The following is a 20,446-nucleotide window of genomic DNA, read 5'->3' as shown; positions in this document are numbered from 1 at the left end:
TGACATGGGAGCATTTCACAGGAAAGAAATTGTTTTGTGTAGTGCTAATGTGTTTTTGTACACTTTTATACAGACACAAGTACATATAGTGTGATTATATTTTAATACATTTTTCATAACAATGTTACTGAAGTTACAGAAATGAATGAATGCTCTTCCAGATCAAATATGGGTTTCATGTGCTGACTTACCGAGGTCAGTGACAATCACAACAAACCTTAAGAGAGTAGAGCTGTTCATCTCTATGCCTTGGCAAGACTTAGACATTAGGATTTTATTGCATAAACATAAAATTATTCCGCAGTTCTTTTCAGATTCTTCCCTTGTTGTTTAAAAAACATTGTCATCTTCTGTATCATACCTGAATACACACACATACACTACCAGCCGCAACAACGTTTGCTGATTGCAGATCAATCTGAAAAAAAAAAATAAAATGCTAATTTAGAATTGCCAGTCACATATCCTACTGATGTGATTTGCAGCCACAAATTGGACAGTAGTTATTCATTGTCCTTTTTCTGTCTCCAGTGAAAATCAAGTATTTATTTCTAGGCAAAAAGCATTCTTAAGATATAAAATAGTTTTCCTCTGAAGACAAAATGTTATCAGTCTTTTACTTCACAAATGCATTCGTTATCTAATAACTATTCTCTAAACTAGCATTTCAGAATATGAACTCAAAGAGAAAAGCAGAAACATGGAAGAAGAACAGGCGACAGCTGGTAAGTCAATAACATCATATATATATATGTTTTTAACTATTTACAGAAAGCACTAAATAAAAACGTGGCATTAATGCTACCGGTTTTGTTGTTTTGTTTTTTAAATCTGTAAGGGCCTCGTCTGTTACAGTTGTAGCTCTTTTCGAAGTCCACGAATTCTAATCAAATCAAATAATTTCATTTGTTTGTTTTCAGAGCTGTGACTAGCAAGGCACTGCTCTTCTTTATGTTTTGTTTCTCTCACAAGCATCTCGACTAACTAATCTCAGGTGTCAGCAGCCACTTAGCAAAGCTGTATCTTGAATACGTCTCCTAGACTGAGGCTGTGTGTTTGAACTTGAGTTTAATTCCTGCAGTTCAGTATTGCAAGATGAGTAGCTACATGATTCTTTTTCAGAGAATTGCAGAGGAAAAACTTGTTTGGTCTCCCACTGAATGGGAATAGTATGGAAAAGCACTGAAGTGGTGCAGCAGGGGTTTATAGTGCAGAGTGGCCAAGTAATAAAGGGCATTCTGGCATTAACTAAACAAACTGAAGCATCTGTCAGCCATAGCATTTCAGAGTTTCAGCTCTGCTTGTTTCACTGAGCAGTAGTTTGTAAAAAACATCAATTGCAAATTGTGGAACTTTTTATTTTTCCTCCACATTTAGGAGGATGATTTCCATTTACTTTCAAGGTTCAAAGTTCTCACTACATCGTGTTTTCTCATGTAAAAGAACAATCTTCTTGGGATTTTAGATATTGTGAATTGTCAAATTCAGCATTCTTGTCCATCCAAAAACCAAGATACTACATATGAATCCCCTGGAAAAAAAAAAAAAAAGTTTTGCAAAGTGGAAAAAAGGTAGCATTAATTTTTAAAAGAACTTATTCATTTTTTCCAGGCTTATTCTACTGTTGGGACCCCAGATTATATTGCACCAGAAGTATTTATGCAGACCGGGTACAATAAACTCTGTGACTGGTGGTCTTTGGGAGTCATCATGTATGAAATGCTAATAGGTACGTTAAAGACTGCAGGCCTAAGAATCAGAGGATTCAAAGATGACAGGGTCTGTTAGTTCACCTAATATGACCTGCATAGTGCAGGTAGTAGGATTTTATTCACTACTTCCTGAAGTGAGCCCCAAGCGTAGCTTGCAGAAAACTTTAAAGTACTCCCATCTTTCTAAGAAGACAGCAACAGGTAATGCCTCAGTTAGTCGTTCCAGTGAATAACTAACTGTTCACTATTAAATGCTTTTGAGGTTTTGTCTTCTTACCTGGTAGTACCAAAATCAACTTTAAATATAGTAGTATAAAAGAGAGCTTTTGGCTCCAACAATATTTTAGATCTGGGAGCCACAGTGGCAAAAGCAGAGCCAAGGGAGGGCCAGCAGCTAGCATTTATTGCTACTTCAGGCAGTGCCTCCCCTCTTGACAGTCTTCTACTCTGGGAAAAGCTTGTTCTTTTTTTTTTTTAATCTTTGTGCAGGGTATCCACCTTTCTGTTCAGAAACACCGCAAGAAACTTACAGGAAAGTTATGAATTGGAAAGAAACTTTGGTATTTCCTCCAGAGGTGCCCATATCAGAGAAAGCAAAGGATTTAATTCTAAGGTCAGTAATAAAAGCCCACTCCTGGCTACTCATCCAGACATAGTTATCTTCCATTAGGTTAACTTTCTGTTCTGCATGAAGGAAGCTCTAGACTGGGGGAAAAATTGGTTTCTTCTGCGTCACCTTCCTTGATGGATTTTTCAGTCTTTTTCCTTTTGTCATTTGTTTAGCATGAAGGAATAAGCTGTAGTGATCTTGATTTGTACTGCTGCATTAGGTGAAAGAGCACGCTGGGGGAAAAAAAAAGTGATTGAAACTTTTTTTTTTCCCCTCAAAGGGGCTCAGAAAACAACTACTCACCAACATTTTTAACAGTAAAGAAAATCTTTGGATGTTTCGGATTTACTCATGTTTTCCAAGACGCTAGTTTTTAATCCTTTCATCTTGTATTGAAATTTTATTGACAGGTTTTGATGTCAAGGTCAGGCAGAAATGCTCTGTTTTCCTGATAGATTTGGAGGGGCAAATGCTTTATGGCCCTCATGTGTTTTGTTTTGTTTTGTTTTGTGCTTTTTTTTAAATATTGTATTACAAGCTTACACGATTTTGTTACAGGCAAAAAGGGGACTGTACTCGTATAGGCAGGGCTAAGAGCGTAAAATTTATAGCAGACAAAGCTAAAGTTTTATTTTTGTGGATACAGATAAAACCGAACTAAAATAAGGTCAAGTTCAGACAAAGCCAGACAAAGCCTGAGACCTGGTCTGGCTAACTGTTATTTTAAAGTTTGAGGTCTATTATTAGTACTTGGCATCCACCACCTCGCTGGACTATAGCAGAAGTATGAGCAGTTATTTCCCAGGTGTCGTTACCACAAATAAAAGAACATTACAGTCTATAATTGGAGACAGTTTTATAGCCTAACTTGCTATAAACTTGCAAGGATTTTACTAAAAATTTTACTAAAATCCTTGCAGAAGATTACACTAAGCAGTGAGAAGATGACCTTTTTTGTATTGAGGTGTACATGATATGAGAAGTGCCTTGTGAATCTGGATGATGAGATTGTATGGAGAGAGATATAATAGCAGGATGACTAAATCACCTATTAGAGGCTCTGCACATTTAAGCAAAAAATACTTAATGTAATGAAGGTCAGCTGACTTACGGAGCGCCAAGAGGCCCACATCCACTTCCAGTAGGTTGATGGGGACTCCACACTTTGCAAAATCAAGCTTTGTTTGACATGGATATATTTTCCTTTGTTATTGTAAACCTCCCTCTGTGTCACTTCTGACACCTTTTGCCACCCTCAAAGAGACTCTGCAAAGGCGGTGTAAAAATATAAAGCAATTACATCTTTGCAAAATGTAGCTAGGGCTTAATGAACTCCAATGAACTTTCATTGGCATGCTTACTATCTCCTTGATGAAATGCTTAAGAGTCTTTTCCAGTCAGGTAGGCATCAGTCCAGAGGAAAAGAGAGTCAGCCTTTGCTGCTCCCTGGTACAAATCCCTGATGTCACCAAGGTGCTGTTTGAGAACCTCCTCCTTCCTCTTTTTTTTCTTCAGGGTTTTAACCTTTTCCTTGTTGGTGTTTATCCTTCTGCCTACTTGAGCTGGTAACTGTCCCCATCTCAAGAGTCTTATCTCTGTCTTCATTTTCACCTTTCTTATCATGTCTCTACAGACTCTCACAGCTTCTTCTCTCAGATTGAGAGTTTATTCAGGAGTCTGCGCCAAGACTGTGCAACTGGACCATACCAGAGAGAGGCCTTGGGTCTTCATGCCACCAGCCCCTAGACCTCTGGGGGGAGGGAATTGAGAGTGACAGGGAGAGTAGGGTATGTTTTGGACATGGCATGTTCTGAATTTGTGTTGGCTCACCTTATTTCCAAAATGTCACATGTGAGAGTAGTCTTCTATCACATGGTGTCTATGTTCCTATTAGTTTGACTTTAAAACATGAATTTTAAATAGTTGAGAATGTGCAAAGGAGTTTTCAGTAGTAGGGACATAAGAGTTTCTATTCCAAACTAATCTCGCAAGACATGCAGTAACTTTTCACTAAACTTGAAGATGGGAATATCATTAGAAAAGGTGCAAGTTACTGTCATCATGACCTCCATTTTTGGGAATGTTAACGATATTCTACTTTTGCTATTTTCCCTCATCTCCTAGATACAATGGGCTACTTTTACATTACTTGGAAAATACAGCAATTTAAAAGAACATGCTCAAATTCCCGATACAGGATACCATGGCAGTTTTTCGCTGTTGCTTCTGTCTGCATTTATTGTAACATTCTCTTTATTTTTCCGCCTTTTCAGGTTTTGTACTGACTCAGAAAACAGAATTGGTAGTAATGGAGTAGAGGAAATAAAAAGTCATCCATTTTTTGAAGGCGTGGACTGGGGACATATCAGGTACAGATGTGTATATGTATATATATATATACACATATTTTATAGAGAACATAGCAGCCATGAAAGCAAGAATTTCATGCACTGTGATGGCAAGAATAATTCTCTTCAATGTACCTCTTATTTTGAAATGCACTACTGGCAATAGCGAGTGACAGCCAAGGTTTTCAGGCTGTGCTGTAATTCATAGATCTGATCAGAGTTTACTGTCTTGAGATTTCTCAGGTTGGCCCAGATTGCCCAGGATGGAAAAAAAAAAAGTGGCAGAGTGGTCAAGTTATTCCTGATTTATGCTCTTGATATTGTCAGAGAGCTCCTCTTCCATCAGTAATGGGAAATGCAGCTGTTGCTATAATTCACTATTTTTTTGTAATAGGAGCAAGAGAAAAGCAAACTCTGCCCCAAAAATGCAGGGGAAACAGATGAATGAAGACAAAAGGCAGCAAGTAGGAGGAAAATGTAGGGTATGTCTTTGCACCTGAGTGAACCGGTATGTCTAGAGGGCGCTGGGCAGAGGCACTGACTCACCTCAGAGTGGCAGCCTCATTGGCCTAAATTCTGCTGGCCAAGCCTGGGTAGAGGCCCTGCTGAGGCAGCCATACCAGGTCTAGCCTGAGTGTACAGATGCTGAGCTACATCTGCATGTACGTGCAGTGGTAGCACCTTCAAACCAGACTTTGGGACCACAGATGCTTTCAGCTGCAGAAATAGCTACTCTTCAGCCCTTCTTAAGGCTTGAGGTAGTCTGCTCTTTCAGAAATACTGCACTTTTGCATGTGAAAATCCGCACAGTGGGCGTGTGATTGTCCAGCTCATGTACTTCTCATTTCTTCTGTTGTGGAAAGCTTCATGTAACTTATCTTTTCAATGTGGGAAACATTAATGAGCACCAACAGCAGTGACTTACCTGTTCATGCCACATTTGGCAATGTGGCAAAAGGGTTTCCCCATTCCACCCAGAAGTGGATTTAGTTGTAGTTGTAATAATCATAGCTGTAATCATTTTACAGCTGTAAATTAATAAGTCCCCCACAGTGCCATGTTCCAGTTTGAATGCTTTTGGTGGGACAGATCACTGAAGTAACTTCAAAAGCTACCTTAAAACTTTTTAAAGGACTGTCTGATTGTTAAGCTAATAAATCAGGAACGTGTGACTCAACTCATTTTGGATGAGAGATACTGACAACTGAGCGTCAGAAATGGGAGCTACAGTCAGCAGGTGTTTGGATGAGTTCCAGGCTGATGGGTACTGGAATTGTAAAGCAACACGTCTAATGGCTTCAAATGCAAGTAAAATCCTGCTTGGCTGGGTAGGCAGGATTTAAGAAATGAAGGTAACCACTGTGGTTCTTGGTGACATCAAAGATCGTAATAGCTATATGGCAGATGAGTTTGGAATGCTGTTTCAGCTAATGGAAAATCATGTTTTCCCCAAGCTTGCCAAGGTACTAGTGCTAGATAGGAAATTATTGAACCTTGCCATGATGTCAGGAAGTAGGCAGGCCAGATGCATCTCTTATGGAAACTTTGTACTTTAAATTACAGGGATGTTGTAACTGTAAAAAACTAAGTTAAAAGAAATGGAACTTAATGTATCTTTTTTTTCTTTCTTACTATTCTTTTTTTTTTTATGTCTATCTACAGGGAAAGACCAGCTGCAATCCCTATAGAAATCAAAAGTATTGATGATACATCCAACTTCGATGAGTTTCCTGAATCTGATATTTTACAGCCTGGTGAGACTGCCACTGTAAATTCCAAATTTCAATCTATAATGTGCCATGTGCCAAAATGCTCCATGGGTTTGTTCATTCTTGTTTATTAACTTTTCTGATGACCTAGTCAAGGTAATATACAGGCTTGATCTAGAGATTCTCTTTCAAAAATAAATGTAAACATATGACTTCTCATAGCTTCTGCTTCCTTAAAACTTTAGGGAGAAAAAAGATTGTAATAGTTAAGTATATTAATTAAAATGGTTTGCATATGTAGTGAGCACCAAAAGCAGTAGTTTTCTACCATATAGTCTGTCTAAACAAATTCTGATAAAAACAGTCTGCACTGATTTGCTTTTGATCTTTAATTTTTATTTTTTAGTTTTATGCTAAACAGTGCCTCTCCAGTGTCTGTTAGCTATTCCTGTATTTAGGTAACACCAAGTGCATTTGTATTGGTTTTGGCATCTCAGACCCACTGTATTACTGAAAATGTACATCTAGATACCCAAATACAAACTTGGACATTAGCATTTTTGGCGCCTAGAGTTGAAAATACTGTTGTAGAACTCTAAAAGCAGCAACCTGAGTGCTGAATATAGGAGCCCACTGCAGTGAATGTCAGTGTTCAGCACACTAGCCGTGCGGGCTGCTCACAAAATAAAACATGACTAGATCTCCCGCTGGCTATACGAGCCTCGCAGAAGCTATAACCAGGCAGAAGGCCTAGAAAAGGAACATGTGCTTCATGTGTGGGAGAACTTGGATAAAACTTTTTCTTCTGTTTGTGGTGAGGATAACACTATTGTGTACTCCTTCATTTGTTGTGCATGTGGCATTCTCAATGTTCTGTTTCTTTTAATTATATATGCCATAGTTATTTAAGAGGTTCCTCTCAATGTATGGGAGCCAGTTCTAGTATATACATATACAGAAGATAATAACCATTAACAAGCAAAACCAAATTTTTTTCACTTCAGAGATGCATGCTGAAATTAAGTGACTATTAAGTCATTTATTAGTTACTTTTTAAACTACATTAAACTAGTATAGGTAATGCTTATATTAATTACAAAAGGCTGACCTGATTAGAAACAGGATTTTTTCAAGGAATTTATGATGAGGAGGGAAATACAAGTTCAGGACTGTTGATGTGTGAAAAGTCCTTTCAGAAGCAACACTGTTTTTGTGTTGTTGTTTTTCTTTTTGTTTGTTTGTTTGTTTTATTTTTACTTTTGTATCTGAATTCTAGTGCCAAACACAACGGAGCCTGACTACAAATCCAAAGACTGGGTTTTCCTCAACTATACCTACAAGAGGTTTGAAGGGCTCACGCAGCGTGGTTCAATCCCTACCTACATGAAAGCTGGGAAATTGTGAAACAAAACCCAGACCCACAGAAGAAATAAAAACAGAAACCTCAGGTAGCTGCATCACCAGACCCGCTCGGCATTAGTTATCAATACATTGACTCTGGTGCGCATCAATTTCACAAGGAAATTCTACAGGATTAGGATTTCTAAGACTACTACAGGAATTAGTTGGCAGTGCCAGCTGGCTTTTTTTTTTTTTTAATATTTGAATATTTTTGTTAACTTTATTATACAAAGGTACTGGAATAAAAGGAACATACATCCCTTTGTAACTGCACTGCCTATGTGTGTATAATGGTTAATTATGCCTCTCTGTCCTGTGGCTTTGTTTGTACAGTAAACTGTCTAATCCACCCAGGAGTAAAACACATCATTTTACGCAGCATTGTTATCATACTGCTTACCTGGTGGGTTCTAAATATGCAGTATTAAAAAAAATAATAAATCATTGCCCACATTTTCAAAATTCTCTGAGCAGTTGCTCAAGGGTGTTTCAGTTGTGGTGTGCAGATATACCCCATGAGTGTGGCAATATTGGATTATTCTAAATAGCAGTGTCCTGTGGGGCCTACTTGTACCCTGCCTAGCCTCATTGCTCCCCGCTGGAGGGTTTTATGAGCAGATTGTCCCTTTTTGTGGGGGATGTGGGGCAGGAAGATGGTCCCTGTGATCTGTATAGTGGCATTTCTGCTTTAATTGATAATTAATGGGTCCTATCATTGAAGATGATGATACTGTTCATGATGATGAACCTGTTGACAACTTCAGAAGAAAAAAAGGAATCTGAGTAACAATGACAAACACTCTTAACAGATTTGTTTTTTCCATTACTAAGTTCTGAAAATATGGCAGTTTTCAAGATAGCATTTCTGTCTCTGTTGGAAGGCAGATAATCTTGCTATTGAGAATTTAAAATATCCTTTTCTGTCTGAGAAAAACTTACCCTAGGGAAGTGATCAAATGGCAGCTTTTTCTTTTCCATCTCCCTAAGAAGTTCCAAGAAGGGATGCTGTTGCACCCTTTTCTTTCCAGAATACCGGTAGCAACCTCTGCCGAACCAGAGGAAATGGAGTGCCCAACTAGACTTACTCTTCTGTGGGCTCCAGCTTTTTCTAGCGTCTCTTCCTAATGTGGACCATGGGATTATAAAGGATCAGCTGAGTCTGAAGCCCAGTTACCAGGAACCACGAACAACCACAACTGGATCAGGCAGAGCACCTACACCTGTTCTCCCCACTCTGCAAGATGGGGACAAACTGACAGTAGAGAGGGGTCTCCTTCCCCTGGCTCAAGGAAACTGAAGCAGAAAACTGTGTACTGGCTATGATTTTGTTCCTCAGCTACATCCCTGCCTATACTAGCATATTATCTGCAGTACTTTGAATCTATCACAATACAGTGGAGAACTTTGGTGTCATTTTCTGATTACAAAAGAGACTTATAGCAATCAACAATTCACCAGTAATTGAACAAGCAGAGTCACTGTCGCTGTCTTCCTCCTTTAAACACAAGTGAAAGGCACTCTAAAGCCCCCACAACACCCATCAGAGTGAAGCACAGGATGTTTTGGCATGTGGTAGGGAAGACTCCATTAGACTGACTTTTACAGCAAAATGGAAGTGACTATTTATAAAGCTTTTACAGAAATATTTATTGCTGTTAGGCACCATGGTATCAGCTGTTCTGAATTATTTGTATGCTTCAAAAACATACTTTAAAGTGTTCATCTGTTGCATAAAAGTCCATTTATCAGAAAAATTTCTGTGCATCAGCAGCGTACTGGCAATGTGTGTAGTCTGCCTTGATTCAACATTTGCTAATTTTTTCAAGGCCTTCAGTGATGCCTTTCCTCCAATACTTTATCTTCCTTCAAGCATCTAACATCTGCTGCTTATGCTGCTTTTCTACAAAAAAAAAATAGCGTTCAGTTCATCAAAGAAGAGTATCCAGTGCCTCAGGGCCCACCCAATTTATACAGTCAGATTATGGCTGAGCTAAACTTTGCCTAAATGTTCAATTTAAGTGGGAACAACTATGTGATCTCCTAGTTTTTCTTCACAAATCTTACACTAATTAAGACCTCTTTACCGCTACTGGGACAAGATCCTTCAGTAATTCTCTGGTGTTGTCTTTAGCCATGTCAATCCAACGTAGTGAAGGTCAACTGTATCCATACAGAGACTGTCCAAAGCCAGTAACTTAAATCCACCTTTTTATACTTTTTCATTTCTTTCTGACGCTGGCATAGCAGCTGCTGAGGCTTCTGAGAAAAGGAAATTCCTTTCCTGACATTCAGTCCCTTCTACCAAGATGGAGGATATTGGGCAGAATATATACCAGATGCAGATTTTGCCCCAAAAGGGTACTGCTATTCAAAATAGATTTTTTCTTAGTTTTAATTTCCAATCTCATTCATGGGGTCACTATATGCACCAGAAGTGGAATTCCTGTGAACAACACATTTCAAAATACCACAGTTACCCTTTTGTGTAATGTAAAAAGAAGTCTTTGCTTGAATTTGCTAAGACAAGATCAATTTCATGGAAACTGCAAATGCTCAGTAATACTGGTGATTTATTTTTTTTTCCTGCAGGGTTTGCAGGAGGGGAGATAAATACATTCTTAATTTAAAGCTATCTATTAAACTATGTCTGTACATACTCACTGGTTTACAAACTTGGGAAACAGCTGAACCCTTATATTCATAACACTAAAGATAATATACATTTAAAATTGCAGATAATTAAACATATCAGTGCTCACATATGAGTTGTATCCTTCAGGAAACAGCCTGCAGCCTATTTAGCATAAACTCCTGTATTGTGGTAGTTGAATTTATTTCTTTGAAAACAGAATTATTTTAATCAATAAGTCCAACAAAATATTAACTACTGCTTTTAGGATTATAGATGGTTTGTTTTTTTCAAAGTTTAAACTGTGACACTATAATAGATTAAAAAGAACAGAAGGTTAATCTACACTGGCTTTCAAAAAATGGAAGTGCAACATATCTTTTTGCTTTATTTTTGTCTTATTCCTTTGGATGGTCATTTGTCTTTTTGTTTATTTTTTTTTCTCCTTTGGTGTTGTTTGTCACTGTGCCATTTATTTTTCTTATTCTTGGAGTACCAAAGATCCTGAAATGGCTTGATGATTGCAACCATGTGAAAATTTATTTTGTGGAAGTATGATTTGTTAACTTTTGTTAAAATGTGAAATTTTGTATGCAAATTCTTAGAGGTTTACTGGGAAGTTAACCTATTCCAGCAGGGAAAACCTGAGTGCATCAATGGAAGTAGTGAGCCTGAATCTAAATTCTGGATCTGAATATGCTGAAACTGGGGAGGAAATTTGCATTGGAGAACACATCTGAGCTTTTGCACTTTGTTCCATCTCTAATCAGCATGAATGCGTGGCCTTAAGTATAGGACATACACAGAGGTTCATTCATGTGCAAAAGGAGTTAAAATAAAAATTAAAAAAAAAAAAAAAAAGCCAGCATTCACAAATCAAATATTGTTGATACTGCATTTGCACTGTTAAATTTGCCTTGCTGGAGCGTTACGTATTATTTTTATAGGTCAATTGTTAAACAGCTGAGCGGTTGGATACAGTATGGAATAATAGCATCTGATATGGGTGAATTCACCAAAGTGCAAAGGGGCTTGCTGAAAGCTCTCCACACTACTAAGAGAAATGGGCATAAGCAGTACAAAGGGTGTTGTGTTGGCTCCTTGTAACAAGGTGACTTTCCTCCTCTGCAACAGCAAATAGGGAATACTGCAGTTTAGCCCAGTTATACTCTAATGCTTAGGAAATGCTCTCACTTTTTCAATAATATGAGCAATTACAAGCATTGTGACATACTGTACCTTGTCCTTTTAATGTTGATATATTACAGCAGCTTGTACTTGGAGTCAAAATGGCAACTGCTATATTTTTCCTAGACTGTTTCATTAGTTGTGGTTGGGAAGGTTACATAGAAGCATTATAAAATTTATATGAGGCTTTTTACAGCATTTGAAAATAAAAGTAGCATTCTTTTTGTAAAGTTGCAGTTTTCTATTTCTTTATTTTTACAGTAATGTGCTGGGTTTGTTTCTTTTCCAGAATGGGAGACATCCTAGGGAATTGAAACACTGTTTTGTGTGTGTGTGTAGTTGGGGGTTCATTGTCAGTAGAATTGAAGATGAGAATGCACATCACTATTCTCAATCAGATGTACAGAGAGCAAGAATTACCTGACTGGTACAAACTGCAGTCACATGAAGCTGCTTCTAAAAAGGCTCTTCACAGAAGGCTTCCGTCTCCTTCCCTGGAAATGATAATTTAGTCAAGAAAGGCTTCCATGGACAGTTGTTCTTCAATTCATCACAGGAACATTTTTGTCCTACTGTTCCCAATTCCTTACCATGTTTAGAGCAGTGGAAGCAGATGCAGTTGTTAGGCATTGTAACATTATTTTGAGGTGAGCAGCTGAAAGCAAAGAGGAGCTGGTACCCGCTGAGTAGCCCTCCAGTGAGTAACAGCCCTCCTCTGCTCAAGAATCACTGCTCTCAGTAAGCTGATGCAATTTGAGCAGGATCTTACAAATTCTATTTAATGCAATTACACTTTTCTTGCAGTAACCAGATGTTATCTTGTACTGAGCTACATCTCAAAAGGAACTGCAGGCTTGGTTCTTTTTCTCCTTGCATTTCCAAATTCAGTATTTCTCAAAAATACAGCACCTTAAATATAAAGGCTATGCCTCCAGCACATGCAAATATGTTTGTTTTTTTTTTAAGTCAATCACTCAAGAAAATAGTATGTAATTTAGTGTTAAAACATACTGCAAATATCTGCTGTGCATTTTTTTTTGTACAGAGTGTGCCTTGTAACCAAAATGATTATGCTTTGGACAATAAAATGTCTTTCTGACAATCTTCCTATGAAAAGAGAAGGATGGAATATTCAAAACATTCTGTCTTACTAAGGGGTGTGATGACAGTAGTGGTTCCCAGCTCTGGACTAGACAAAGATGGATTTGCAGTTCAGGCAGTGCTTAATGTAGTTCTTTAGGTTAATTTTATTTACTGGGTATGTAAACTTTAATTATCACAGAGGTTCTAAAATGCCTTATCCAATAGCTGAATTTCAAAAATGAACATAGATTTGAAATGTGCATGCTGTACTAATGTCACCTGTCAGCCCTGCTGGGCTCTGACGCATCAGATGAGAGTCTGGCTAAAGGAGCTTGCCATCTGAGATACCAGCTCCAGCAGCTATTGGGACAGCTCAACGCTGGAGAAGGGCAGGTTCACATATATACAATGGAACAAGAATATTCTTTGTCAGTTGTAATGGTCCTGAAGTCTCCTAAGAGGATTTTAAGAATTCATTATATTCTAAGTTACCAAATTTTCTCCTGCTATGTGCTTTCAGTCTGGTATTTTCTTTTTCCCTTTGCTTTTTTTGTTTTAATTATAATTATTAACTTTAGTCACCACTGTTTTAGTGATCGTCTAAAATGAAGGCCATCTGCCAAAGGAGGGCACCCAGGACCCCAAGCCAAATCTGAGTACCTCAACCATGAAGCAGAACAGCCCCACTCCTTCCTGCTTACTGCTGTTCTCAGCAGCCTCAGTTTGTGTACTTGGCTGCACGGAAGCACTGCTGCAGTAGCCATAAGGGGAATTGGATCTGTGCACATGCAGGGAGTTCATCTCACCACCTCCTCCTCCCATCCCTTCTCTCCAGGTTATTTGATAGCATGGAGGTTGCTGTTCCCTGGGGAAGTGGGGTGTGTAGGTTTGAACCCTCTCACAGTCTGGGAAATTATCCCAGGTTTCTCATTTCTCAATCAAGCCAGAGCTCAGCTAGGGACAGCTTGTTTCTGAGTTGAACCAACCTTGATGCCATGTCCTGTTTCCATACCGGTTGCTTTAAACTGTTTCTAGTGAGCCACCATCTGCTGCAGCTTCTTTCTCCCGCAGGAACATGCAACGCTCAATGTCTGCTGGCCCCAGGCAGCTGCCTTCCGCTGGTGGCAGTCCCTGTCCCTTCCTCTCCAGGTGTCCTTGCCTGCCCTCACCCTTCCAAATGCCAAATCTTTGCCCTTGCTTCTGTGCCTTCCCTGAAACTAGATGATATTGAAAGGACAGCTCAACAGCAGAGAGTGTCGCAAGCTTGGAGCTGTTGTGTAAAAGCAGGGTGTAACCACTGCCCCTGCATCCATGTTTTGGAACAAAAGACAGCAGCTATAGGCAGCAGGTGTTACACACACACGCACCAAGTGCATCCTATACATTCTTTACTTTCAGGGATTTAGGCAGAATCTGCCCCTCAATGTGGATATGTGGGAATATGTCTGATGTGCAGGCAGCTGCCAGCTGCTCCCCAAGGGCACATCTGCACCCCCGTGCCCACCTGCATAACGGGGGGCCGGAGGTGAGCACTGATGTGAGTGTACACCTCTCCAGTGTTAGATCTCACCTGAAGGCTGCAGTGGCTCTGCTGGTTGTGGGCACTTACTTCCCTACTTCAGGCTTCATTATCTCTGTCTAATAACAACAAATGATCAGATAAGAGCCTCGATGACTTTCAGGTCACAACAGAGTGAATCACTGGTAAACCAGACACTCACCTCATGATTTTCAGTCCAGCAGGCTGCCTTTGAGGTCTCAGCCAGTTTCCACTGATGTCAGCAAAAGATCCCTATCAAAAGCAGAGAAGCCAGTGAATAAGTATGGTTTCAAAAGCAAGCTGCTTGCTGATGCCATGCTTTTATGTTCTTTAGGAATGAGAAAAACAGATTTTCTATCTGTAGTGTTAAATTGGTTGAAAAGCAGTCCATCAAGTATCCATCAAGAGGATAACTTTATCAAGAGGATAACTTTTGGCTTCAAATACAAAGGTGAGAAACTTGCATGGTGTTGCTGTTAAAGAAGAAAATATTGCACCTCATTTGTCTGACAAACAGAATTAAACTAATGCCTCAAGGAAGCTTCACAAAATGCACAATTCCTTTAGGTGCGTTTTTCTGAGATAGCATAGTGCATTACTGTGGGACATGACCCGGGCTGGGCCCAAGTTTGGATCTTGCATGTCCTGGGAAGCAGGCAGTGCAGTGTGGTGCCTGGCTTTGTGAAGTTCAGCCAGTGACCAACGGATACCTTGCACTCAGCTGGTGGCGTTCTGCTGAGTAACGTCAAACATACACGACGCACTGCGTACACCACTTGGGGGACTTCTATCCTCAGTTGATTTGCTCTTGACTTAGCTGCACAGATTTAAGGTGTTTTACATTCTTGTGTCTTTGCATTGTTCCAATACAAGCTGTTTAATCTGAGGCTGGTAACATCAGGAGAGAGCAGGAGTCTGTGCAATGGATGATAAACGTGCTTTAACCAAGGAGACGACTGTCATGCAGCGATGTGATACATTGTTTGGACCTTTTTTGCAGGCAAAGATGAATGAGATGATTGCAGCTCAGCATTTGAAAGACTGGTTGTGTGCAAGTACACAAAAAGGTGTTTTGTCCTTGGAGATGCACTACCCTCACAGCTGGCTTTGGTCTCTTCTAGCCACAGCATAAACAGCACTGGGTTGCAGTTCAGAGATTCTAGAGAGCTAGGACTCAGCTTGTGGGCTGCCACTTGTACACCATGGGCACATCTCAATTGCATTTCATTTTCAATGGGCCCCCTATGTAGCTTTACTTATCCTTTTGTAGACTAACTGCAATGATGTTTTTCAGAGCCATTAGACACTAGGCTCTTGCCAGACATTCCAAAAGTACCAGTTTCTGCTAGGAATGAAAAGACGATTTAAGATGTGAAGTTTATTTTGTCTTTAAATTGAAAGTGGCACCATCAAATCGAGAGACTTTTAGGTAAGACATATACAAGCAAGTGGATTATACTGTGGGCACAAACCGTTGCCAGGCAGGACTCCTAAATAAAAACACTTCTAAAAATGCTCATCTTTTTGACTTCTTTTAAATTTGTTAGAAAACCTCAAAGTAAATTGATCATCCTACTTTTTCCAATGCTCAAATTAGAGAGTGAGCAAGTAGGAGTTGAAGTTCTTCCCAAGTGAAACTTGTTTCATCCTGTAAGGAATTTGTCAGTGATTCACTGATCTTTAACGCCTGAATATTTCACTATCAAAACCCAAGCTGACATACTGCATACCATAACCCATATAACTTCACTTATTGTATTGTGCTGGGTTTTTGCTTCTTTGAAGGGCTTTTGTACTAGTTACTGAGTGGACATAATTTTAAATGGCTGCTTTTTGTTGTTGTTAGTTTGTTTTTATAGGCTGATTACACTGTATTTGGGCCATTTACATAATTTTTGAAGCAAAAGTCTCTCCTGATTTGGGGAATATCTTTTGCTTGAAAATGATTGTACATTTTACTAATGCATGGATTTTATAGCCAAGTCAACAAATTGCTTGAAGTATGGTTTGTGCTGATTAACTTCAATTTACTGTTATTAAGTTCCAGAAGAAAAGCATTAGCTAGGTAGCCCCAAGTAGCCACCTAAGTCCTTTTTGTGTGAAGCAATAAAAGTCACCCTAGTACTACACGGTTGACCTCTCCGTGGTCCCTCAGAGGAGAGTGCTTTTTTTCCAGTCTGTACCCGCTTCTGAAACAGGTCACTTAAGGGCATGGAGCTACATCAGCCCCAGCAAACACACCAGAAATTAGGATTCCCTTCAGGAGTATATCTCAGAGAAATGCTGTTTGAGTGCTCTCTGTGTTCTGTGTAGCAGCTAAGACACACTATGCTTCAGATGTTATTAACCATTCACAGAAAAGAAAAAGGAGTAATAATGCAGACACCTTTCTTTAACTGCTCTGTCACAGGCTATTATTTAACTGCTCTGAGGTCTGATTGTTGTTTTACCCCCTTTAGCAAGTTGTTGTATAAGTTGTTTGGAAAAAAAAGAGGTTATCTGTTGCTTACATAAAGCATTCTCTTCTTTATTTTATAGCTAAAAGCTGCTCAAGAGAAAGTGCTTTCCTAAAAAGAGCAAATATATCAAGTGTGGCCTATTCAAAATCAGTGCCTTACATAAATTGGGATCCTACTCTGCCAACACTCAAGGCTAACTATCTACTATGAACACCAGTTACTGTCATATATGAAACGTATGGAATGTTCAATAATGAGATCAATCACCACCTTTGAATAAGAAAAAAATATAATAAATGATGTTTAAAATCTGAGTTAATGAATTGGTGGTGCACTACATTTATGAGAACTTTGTAAGTGCCAGAAAATGTGACATTGAGCAAGGAAGAAAAATACACAGGTTATGAAGGTACTAAGAAAGCATGACAGGCAGAAATATCGCTAACGGATTGATCTATTTTCTGGCCTAGACATATTATTAAGTACAAAAAAATTTGCATTCATTCAATTACAAGTACTGCTATCGTTACACTAAAAATATGAAATAAAATGCAAATAAGACATTAGCTCTGTTTCTAGTGAGTCCCTTCAAAAAAAAAAAAAAAAAAAAAAAAAAGAGTATATTGCATGCTGTATATTGCATGCTGAATATTCCCATAGGGAGAGCATTTGTATTTAATAGCTTAAAGACACTTTCTGGAATGATTTAAATCTTCAACTCATTTTGCCTTACAACAATGGCCATTTTCCACTTTCTGTGGTTATTGATACTCCGAAACATTTTCAGACAATGTGATTGACTGAAATTTTAACATTTGGTTGTCCACCAATGATTCAAACCTGAAAGATGAAGCTGCTAGCTTCAAAATTGGAGCAAAAGTATTTTGGCAGAGCCCCACATGAAATTTAAGCTTACTGTGAACTAATTCTTGGAGTTCTGAATTTGTGGGTATTTTTCAGTATCAGTTCTAGGATATAAATAAGTGTATACCAATGATACTGATTTTCACAAAGATGGCAAAACAATATAACTCCCATTTTTTAGCTCTTCCTACTGCCTTTTCTTTCATTTAAGGCAAGAGTGGTTTGTAATTGCTTTTCTCCAATACAAATTCTGTAAGACCAACTGAACCAGCATGACAGAATACATACAGCACTACAGGGTAGTGACAGTGGGATTATTTATTACCTCAAATTCTGAGGTGACAAGTGGATTTGCAAGGGGGAAAAAAGTACCTTATGAAAAATAGTATGCTGAGAATGTCCTAGTGGTGTAATTGTATTTGCTCATTGACATCCCCAGCTGGTAGGCACCACTCCCTGGCCAGGTGAGCATGTATTGTTCTGCCACTCTGCCTCTTTCACACATCTAGTCTAGCAAGCACAGTTTGCAGGCCTCCACAATATTAAAGCCAAATGACAGCAAATGTAGAAAAGAAGACAAAAGATGGCACAAATGGAGTTTAGGACTGCAACCAAGTAGTTGTACTCAAGATCGCAGTTTGGAGTTGTGGGAATAGAAATGTTGTTTTTGCAGAGTTACATTGTTTAGAAGGAGGGAATGTGGTACTGAGATATGCTTACAGTGATAAGAAAGTTTAGCAAGCGACCTTGTAAAATGCAGACAACCAGACTCCTTAGAACAATTAGGTGAAAATCACGGTGTCAAGTCAAGTCAGATAAGTGAAGAAATATTACCACTTCAAGCAGTAAAAATGTCAAAAGAAATTTGAAATTTAGCAGGCCGGCAACTGAAGGCCATGCATTGTTTGTGAAGCATCAGATAGATTGTGAACCTGGATTACCCACTCAGTGGGGAAACAGGGGAGGGTCCTGCCATCAAAAGGTATATAAACTGTGTTTTGGAACTAGTAGATGCTCTCTCTCCTGCTTGTGAGGCGCCCACCATTGCAATCGCGAATAAATTACTACTTCACTGAGATCATCACCTGAGCCTAAGTTATTGGCTACGGAGTGTTTCTCACAGAGTTTAGGCAACTAAATTTTGCATAAATCTCAGAAAGCTATGAAGGAAAGATATCTTTGTTTTCTGGTTTTTAGCAGCTCTGTCACTGACTAGGAAAGTTAGTAATCTTCCATCACATTGTGTTAAATTGATAGGTGGTCAGGTGGATTTTTCCTGCATCATTTTGTGAGGATTTACTTTCTCAGGTTTTTAAAAGTGTTTTGGCAAACATACATGTTTATATTGATTAAGGAGGTATTGGGGAGGCATTGGGGAGGCAAGGACAATCCCCAGACATGGACTGTATATCTCGAAACAAGACACTGGAACTCATGATAAGGAAGCGGCAGACGGACAGAGAAACAAACGTAAGGACTATAAATCTCAAAACTGGACATTGGAATTCATTATAAAGATACAACAAACGGAAGAATTGGCAACAACCAGCTCTCGCAATTAAGAAACGTGCCAATTCAGCAGATTCCTGACCAAAGGTGAAAAGTACACTGTGAGGAAGACTCAGGGTCTTCCTCCCAAAGACCCCTGCCCACGTCCCAAAGACCCCTGCCCACAATTCTTGGGAGGCTCTACGCAGGCGCAAGGTGCCAAAAGGCTAATTAGCATGAGAAGTGAGGGAAGGCGGGGATAGGTAATGCATATGTATAGGTGCTTGTAGAATATTGATAGATTGATTGTATAAATTCAAGACTGCTTTCCGCTTTGGGTATGCACGATAGGTGGAGAGATCACCCGTGCATCCAGCGCTGCAATAAAGAATATACGACTTAAAGGAATTTCGGCTTCGATCTTTGAATCAATATACAAAGAAAATAAGTATAACGCTGAGCTGCTGTCTTAAATGAGATGATGGAAACAGTGAATGAAAGATTTTTTGAGACTTCTGTTTCAAGATACTGGCCTTCCCAAGATAAAATACTGACCTGCCTTCACAGAGAAAACAGACATAGAAACATCTATTTTACACTTTTTTTTTTTTTTTTTTTTTTTTTTTGTCCAGACAGGTATCACAGAATCGTCTAGGTTGGAAGACACCTCCAAGATCACCTAGTCCAACCTCTGACCTAACACTAACCAGTCCTAACACTAACCAGTCCTTCACTAAACCATACCACTAAGCTCTACATCTAAACGTCTTTTAGAGACCTCCAGGGTTGGTGACTCAACCACTTCCCTGGGCAGCCCATTCCAGTGCCTAACAACCCTTTCAGTAAAGAAGTTCTTCCTAATATCCAACCTAAACCTCCCCTGGCGCAACTTAACCCATTCCCCATTGTCCTATTACTGGGCACGTGGGAGAACAAACCAACCCCCACCTCACTACAGCCTCCTTTAAGGTACATGTTGATATAGTATAAACTCACTTTAGGATAGAATAAAACTTGTGGTTAAAAGTTAGCAAGGACAAAGTAAACGACATCTTGTTATCTGTAGACCTTTTGTTATGTTTAAGCATCTTGTTATTTGAAAACATCCCAGTATCTGTTAACCGTTAGTCAGGCTGAGACTTGAGATAACTTGAGTCAATTGTCTTGTCTTGTTAACTGAGACTTCCTGTTATCTGCCGACCCTCAGTTAAACTGAAAGCCAACTCAGCATTTTTACAGCTTGGAAAACAACTGATTAAGCAAAGGTGAAAAGTGCATTACGAGGAAGACCTACGGCCTTCCTCCCAAAGACCACTGCCCACATCCTGGAGACCCCGGCCCACAATTCTTGGAAGGCTTTGCGCAAGCGCAAGGACTGATAAGCTAATTAGCATACGAAGCGAGGGTAGGCGGGG

The 20,446-nt window shown here is 39.2% G+C and overlaps 1 protein-coding gene and 1 long non-coding RNA gene across 4 annotated transcripts in view; one reads left to right on the top strand and one right to left on the bottom strand.

The window, feature by feature from the left end:
• The window catches only part of STK38L (serine/threonine kinase 38 like), a 48,673-nt gene extending 36,846 nt beyond the window's left edge, over positions 1 to 11,827 (top strand). For 2 of the 3 annotated variants that reach the window (XM_038183319.2, XM_013105839.5), the window contains exons 9-14: positions 664 to 725; positions 1,612 to 1,729; positions 2,202 to 2,325; positions 4,596 to 4,691; positions 6,333 to 6,424; positions 7,656 to 11,827. In XM_038183319.2, the coding sequence (XP_038039247.1) occupies positions 664 to 725; positions 1,612 to 1,729; positions 2,202 to 2,325; positions 4,596 to 4,691; positions 6,333 to 6,424; positions 7,656 to 7,783 (620 nt within the window). In that variant the 3' untranslated portion in view covers positions 7,784 to 11,827. Of the gene's footprint in view, positions 1 to 663; positions 726 to 1,611; positions 1,730 to 2,201; positions 2,326 to 4,595; positions 4,692 to 6,332; positions 6,439 to 7,655 lie in introns of all 3 variants that reach the window. The other variant, XM_038183314.2, reaches the window with a different exon arrangement.
• LOC119717654 (uncharacterized) lies at positions 288 to 12,321 on the bottom strand. Its single transcript, XR_005267648.2, has 3 exons — positions 12,188 to 12,321; positions 12,018 to 12,091; positions 288 to 418 (listed from the first exon to the last, which is right to left on the bottom strand). It is a non-coding gene; the product is annotated as an uncharacterized lncRNA (long non-coding RNA).
• Positions 12,322 to 20,446: the final 8,125 nt, after the last annotated feature.

This window comes from Anas platyrhynchos, chromosome 1 (assembly GCF_047663525.1).
Source record: "Anas platyrhynchos isolate ZD024472 breed Pekin duck chromosome 1, IASCAAS_PekinDuck_T2T, whole genome shotgun sequence".
Taxonomy (NCBI): domain Eukaryota; kingdom Metazoa; phylum Chordata; class Aves; order Anseriformes; family Anatidae; genus Anas; species Anas platyrhynchos.
The sequence above is the reverse complement of the archived record's forward strand: the minus strand, read 5'-3'. Positions and strand labels throughout refer to the sequence as shown.